We start from the raw sequence: 6,868 nt of genomic DNA on the forward strand, positions 1-6,868 counted from the left end.
CAAACTCAAGTTCCTCACTTTTTGTGTGCTGGCATGTGTGTCGGGCGGCTGACGAGTGCGCCAGCATGACTGTGGTGCTATTTTTAAGGCTGGTATTGTATGCCGGCGCTGGCATGAAACATGACCGCTGGCATGATAGCGGACATGAAATGAGTCAACGTGTTGGACGCACTGCCGATCCAAATCTAAAACAGGACGGACGCCGAAAGGATGGCCGACGTCGTCCGTTTGGGTCAGCCTCTTACCTTCCAGTACCGTTTCATTTTCAGCTTTTGGCAAGAAAAGCGTTACTATTAGATGATCGGGGTAAATCTCAGTGGTATCCCTGACCACCGGGGTTTAAGTTTTGATGCTCCCATTGTTACTGAACTTATTTCAAGGTTTACAACGATGCACAAAAAAAAACAACGGTCACATCAACAACGATGCCGGCTCATTATCTCGAAGGTGCTCATTGGGTAAGGTGTGTGTATGTGCATTCACACGGGTGAGTACATACGCGTGTATATGAGCGTTTGCTGCTATATTGTGTTAAAGAAAAACTATTTCCTAGTTGAATTCAACATATAGCCGAACAATTCCAATCTCCGCAGAATTACAAAGTGGACAGAAGGTATAGTAAATTCACATTGCACAACAGAAAGCCGGTATAAGGAGATTTTGACTCTATCCAGGACAGTTAAGCATGGCAAAGCGATGATGAATACAGTATGCAAATCACATTAGAAACAAGCTACAGAATATATACTGGACATGCTAAACTCTTGACAGCGTTTTTGCTCTGCTGAAACTGAAATAGGGGAGTTCATCTGGTTCTTCCGTCATTAAATGTCTTCTTTCGTTAAGATGTCATCCGCAGCAGGATCCACAAGCAGGGAGGGAACCTGAAATTAGAGAAGTTTGATTCAGAAATCTCAAACCCACCACCCTGAATGAAACAACAAAATCTGGACTTTCAGAAGTTAGGACTTACTCTGATCGTTTGATCGGAGGTCAGATAGTGTGCGAGGACCGCGAGGGCCACCTCCACCGCCGCCTCCACCGCCATATGGACCCCCACCAGGACCTCCCCCACCAGGTCCACCATCCCACTTCTTACCACTACCATATCCTTTCTTATAGCTGTCTGTTTTCTCGATCTACAAGATAAGATGCAAGAATTATATTGTGTTTTAACTCATGGAAATACATGGGACAAAAGGCAAATTTGACAATAATAAGATAATTCGAGCAGTTTAATTCTGAAGCCTTACAGAAAACATTGTGAGGAAGAACATTCTGATGAAGTTCACAACAGCCTTAAAGAAGTCGGGGATTATGCTTAGTCTCCAGATTGTCCGTTTGCCTTTCACAACACCTGGAAGATACATGAAGAAACACAAATGAGATTGATGGTCAAACAAATTTAACAATAATGCAATTATATGTACTCAAGGGTGAATTATGTAAATTTGTGCATGCTCAAAAGTGATCAATCAATTTTGAAATACAACCCTTTGAATGCTCCAAACTATATTTTGGCTTCAGCAAAAAGCCAAGGAATGATCAAACGTGGCCAGGTGCCTTCAAAATGTCACCTCAAACTTCTCTGTGTTCTTACACAAGACATGTCTCGAGTAACTGACGAATGAAACTGCTAGCACCAATTCATATGTTCTATAAGTGCAACAATCCAAGAAATCACCCAGAAGTCAGTATGCTCTACTTGAAATCTGAAGTTAGACGAAATGAACCAGTTTCTTTTACTCTAAAATTGATTATATTGCAAAATCTTAATAAAGCCAAATCAATTAACATTATATCCAGACCAAACACAATTAGCGTGTCATCACTTAGGTCTTGCATGCCTAACAGATGCTTTGATCATGGACCTTTAAGCTCACAGGGTTAAAGCTCATAATTTGTCAGAATTATTTCATGAAACAATGTCCCTTAGGAAGACAAATTTGAGCGACACCTAAATAATCTAGCAATGTCACTGTTAGTGGCATTAACACAATGAATCTCCATCCTAGCGAAGTGTGGGTGATAATACTAGTATAACTCACAAACAGTAGGCAAAAGAAACTAGCAATTGTTTACTTCCTTTGGTCCACTGGACTGTGTACAGCTACCTGTTTCGCTCAAACTAATTTCTAACGTCACTTATTTTCTTCAGTGACCCACAGAATGGCACCAAGTGGCCAAGGTTCCACTGTAAATTGGACTACTATGTGGACACACCAAATACAGAGACATCTACTTACGATGATTCAGTAAGGAACTCTCCACTAAGCCATGAAATATCATAACAAGCTTGGACATCTCTAACACAAACTTAAAATATATGCCAGGCATTTTTATCGGTCTGCAGCCTTCCTCTTTTCAGCAACAAATAAAGGCACATTAGTGAACAGATAAAACAATACTGAGAACTCCACTATTTGGATCAAGTTCCTTAATCAACATGGAAAGAACTCATCCATTATGTGGGTACAGGAATTGGTGCTCGTATGTACAGGAACGCAACCCACTAATGCATTAGTTAAAAGTCTATGGAGGCCGCATTCTATGTCCTGCTACCTGAATATTTCTCACAAAATTCCGTTTGAACAGCAATTATAGTGAAGGTCTGTTCATTTGGCAAGATCCCTTGCTCATCACACAACTATTGGCAATCAGCCAGTCTGGCTAGGCTTTTCCTTACACGTCTCAAAGCAAACATACAGTATGTGACAGGGAAGGAATCCACCAGATGATATTCTTCAAATGATTCCCATAAACTGTTGATGTTTTTCGAGAATACTGGAATGGACAGACCAGCCTGCGCTGCTCGTTGCTGCAGCATCCGAAGGATTACACAGCTACTAGCCATATACTGTAGGTACTAACGAAACATGACCACACGCATCATCTAGATTAAATATTTGACGAATCGGACAGGAGGAACGAACTCACGAACACGAAATCACAGATCAAAACCTCCACGGTGGATATATAGATCATGAACAGATCTTACATGGAATCTACAGAACCGGAGCACCGGATTACCTCTCTCGACGTAGGCCATGGTCGCGCTCGCGCTAAACGGATCGCCCTTGCCGCCCTCTCCGATGAAACTTAGGACCAGATTTTGGCTCAAGGGGAAGAAATAAGGAGGGGGGAGGGTCGAAGTGAGGAGGGGATTCGTGAACCTTCCTCGTCCTTCCGCGTGGGAAGACCTGACCTGACCTGACCAATGGGCTCGAGAGGGTTGCCGTGTTTGCCTCGTTTATTGGCTGTTGGGTAGGAACCCATGGACCCGGAAACTAGGGGTCGTGTGGGGCCACGTGTCAGTGGCTTTGTAGGTTCCCTATCGGTTAAGAGGGCACCACGTCATCTTGTGCTTTGTGAGCCGTTCGATGGATGACATGAGGCTGAAGATGAGCACTTTACGCCGACGTCCGGAATGCAGTCTTAGAGCATCTCCAATGCACTCTACAAACATTCCGCAACCGGTTTGAACCATACAGTACAGACCACGAAAACTATTTAACATAATTTTATATTGATGGTTCGACATAATTTTTTTTATAAATTGAAGACAAATATAAAAAGTTTTACAGAAATCTGGACCGCTACTTCATACGATTCCGATCGCCGTAGTCCATGAAAACCCCCTCCCCTTCCATGCAAAACGAACAACATCGCTCCAAGGCATCAGTGTTTGCATTCATGCCCGGTTAGAACGGACGCGGTCGCTCACTGGCGTCGGCATTGAAGCGGTGCGCCGGCCAAGAGAACACCGCTCATGCCGTTTCCCGGTGCACACGACTGGTGTGCGTTCAAACGACACGACGACTGCACGTCCGTCCGCGTGCCACCTGTCGCTTCCCGACGCAGACGACTGTTGCGCGTTAAAATGACACGATGATCGCCCGTCCGTCCGTTTACCGCCCCCGCCGCTTCCTGGTGCAAACGACTGCTGCGTGTTCAAATGGCACGACGACCGCGCGTTTGTCCGTCTACCACCCACATTGATGGCACACGGTTCCTGAGGCGTCTCCTCGGACGCCACCCGTCCGTCCATATGTCGTCCGCCATTGCTAAATAAACAACTGGCCCGACCATAGTTGCACTCATGAGCCTCCGATCCCTCTCCCACCATGGATTCCTTCCCCGCCAAAGCTCTCGGGATGGGTTAATGCCGGAGCAGAAGAAGGAGATAATCGGCATTGCAGCCCGCTGATACGTCCCAAACGTATCTATAATTTCTGTTTGTTCCATGATCTTTTGAGTGGCATTGTTATATGTTTTGCTACACTATCATACCTTTTTACACATATTTGGACTAGCCTACCAACTGAGTGCATCCAGTGCCAGTTTCTGTCTGCTGATTTCTTTTTTACAGGGACTTTTACCCCAATTTACATAGCCCCGAAAATCCCAATATATATATATATATAATAATCAGCATGATGGAAGCTTCGAGAGGCATCAAGCAGGGCCAGAGGGGAGCCAAGCGTCACCCAGGCGGCCACCCTGCGCGGCCCACCCCCTGGCCGCGCCACGAGGTCACCTGGGTGGGTCACACGCCCTCTGGTGCCCTCCTTCGGCCTATGTTTACCTCTCCGATAGGAAACCCTTCCATGATATCCAGAATCGCGAATTTCTCCATCATTCCGTTGCCGCAGCGCTTCCGAGATCGGGAGCGTTAGAAGACCTCTTCCCCGCACCCTGCCGGAGGGAGGATTGACCTCCGGGAGCTTCTCCACCACCATGGACGCTTGCCGGACGTGCCGTCAGTAGTCCTCCTTGGACCATGAGTCCATGACCAGTAGCTATGTGATGTCTTGTCTCCAATCTTGTGCTTTAATGTTTAGCCCTTGTGAGCTGCCCTACATGATCAAGGCATCTATGTAATTTACCTGCTGTTGCTATGCTTGGTTTGCTGGGATCCGATGAATTATGAGATTATGTTCAGATTGTGATGAGTTATATATTTGGTTATTCTTTTATATTATGTTCTTGAGTAATTCATGCATGTTCTCCGTTGCTTTTTATTGCTTTGGCCGAGTAGTAGATTGTAACTCCAAGAGGGAGCGTTATGCATGATTGTGGGTTCATGCCCCCTAATGTCTAGCTTGAGTGACACAAACATGAGACTAGGGGATGTGCTGTTGCCACCAGGGAGAAAACAACGGTGCTTGTGACCACGGTTGTAAGGATTGTTTACCTTACGCAAAGTTCGTTAATGCAGTTGTCTGTTGCTTTGAGTTTACACTTTGGGTGGGGCTCGCAACTTAATACCAACGAGATGTTCTGGATAGATATCTCAAGGTGGATGATTAGTAAGTAGATGTTGGTGAATAAATGGTCTACTTGTCTTGGCGTACTTCCCATTGCTTTTGAGCCTCTAACTTTCAAGTAGCATGATTAGCATTGTGCTATGTTTATAATTCTGTCAATTGACCAGCTATAATTTGTTTACCCAACATAGTTTTTTATCGTCCTTTGGGAGAGAGACATCACTAGTGAACATCATGGGACTCTGGTCCATATTACCACCATTGTTTACACCTCCACCATTTACCGTTTTTTATGTACTTTTCCGTTGCAATCACTATCACTATTCCCGCTTGTGTTTCGATCCTTTGCAAATTACAAGGCCGGAGAGATTGACAACCTCTATGAACTCGCTGGGAGCAAAGTTATTTGTTGTGCGTGCAGGTCCACGTCTTCTGCGCGCGCCAGAGCAGCGGACACCTACTTGTTGATCCTCGGAGTCCTCCTGGTTCGATAAACCTTACAGTCCCCGTGTAAGGGAAATCTGTTGCTGACTACATCTCCACCTTCCACTTGGGGTAACATCTCCAACTGCACTGAAATTTTGAGGGAAGAAGTTTCCGAACAGATCACGAAGACTGGCCGAAGGAGGGTCGAAGGGGGGCCACAGGTCACCCAGGCGACCTGCTGGCGCGCCCCCCTAGGCTGTGCCAGGAGGCCGCCTGGGTGGTGGGCCCCCCTCCGGTGCTCTCCTTTGGCATATATGTTCCTCTTGACCTAAAAGTGACGGGGACATAAGAGTTTTCGCGATTCCGCCGCCGCTCTGCGGTGGAAACCTACAGAGAAGAAAAGACCTTTCCGGCGGGCAGATTCCGTCGGGGAGAACTCCTCCCGGAAGGGGAGATCGTCCTCATCATCATCACCATCGTCATGGGCATAATCGAGATCATCATTACCATCATCACCAACACCAACACCATCTCCACCTTCATCCCATCTACTTCACCATTGCAATCGGAGTCGTACCCTGCACTATTCATCCCCTCTACTATACTGGTGTTGTTTACTCTTTTGCGGTGAATGCTATTGAGTTTTGTTGGAGAATTATTGTTATGACCAGATTTTTAATCATATTTTCATCACCTATGATCATGATCTCTTTTATGTCTTGTGAGTGGTTCCATTAGTTCTTGAGGACGTGGGAAAAGTCTAGATGCTAGTAGTCAGATGCTATTGAAGTAATATGTGTTGATTGATATTTAAGTTATGGTGTTATTATTCTAGTGGTGTTATGTGAACGTCGACTACATAACACTTCGCCTTTTTAAGGACCTAGGGGAATGCATCATGTATAAAGAGTGCTTATGGTGGGTTGTCGGAGTGACAGAAATCTGAACCCCAGTTCGCATACTTTTGCATGAGGGAGTATTGAATCCTAAAGCTTATTGCTATGGTTAGGCTTTGCCTTAATTTCTCTCTTGTATTTGCGGATGCTTGCAAGATGGATTAATCATAAGAGTGTACTTGTCTTAGCCTAGACGGTGCACTAGTTAAGATCCACCCACATAACACTTACCAATACAAAACATATGTGACGCCCTCGATTTAATCGTACGCTAATCAT

General features: G+C 45.4%; 1 protein-coding gene across 1 annotated transcript; it reads right to left on the reverse strand.

Moving 5' to 3' along the window:
- Positions 1-531: 531 nt before the first annotated feature.
- LOC123449085 (selenoprotein K homolog) lies at positions 532-3,238 on the reverse strand. The gene is made up of 4 exons (XM_045126171.1): positions 3,031-3,238; positions 1,254-1,357; positions 974-1,139; positions 532-884 (listed from the first exon to the last, which is right to left on the reverse strand). Exons 1-4 carry the CDS (start codon positions 3,047-3,049, stop codon positions 850-852), a joined length of 324 nt encoding a protein of 107 aa, XP_044982106.1. The 5' UTR covers positions 3,050-3,238; the 3' UTR covers positions 532-849.
- Positions 3,239-6,868: the final 3,630 nt, after the last annotated feature.

This window comes from Hordeum vulgare, chromosome 4H (genome assembly GCF_904849725.1).
Source record: "Hordeum vulgare subsp. vulgare chromosome 4H, MorexV3_pseudomolecules_assembly, whole genome shotgun sequence".
Taxonomy (NCBI): Eukaryota; Viridiplantae; Streptophyta; class Magnoliopsida; order Poales; family Poaceae; genus Hordeum; species Hordeum vulgare.

What these genes read in the sequence shown, in the direction of transcription:
- LOC123449085 (XM_045126171.1), bottom strand. An exon ending in TCTTCCTCACAATGTTTTCT is followed by an intron (nt 1,140 to 1,253) that starts GTAAGGCTTCAG and finishes CTTATCTTGTAG; the next exon opens with ATCGAGAAAACAGACAGCTA. An exon ending in CCTCCGATCAAACGATCAGA is followed by an intron (nt 885 to 973) that starts GTAAGTCCTAAC and finishes CTCTAATTTCAG; the next exon opens with GTTCCCTCCCTGCTTGTGGA.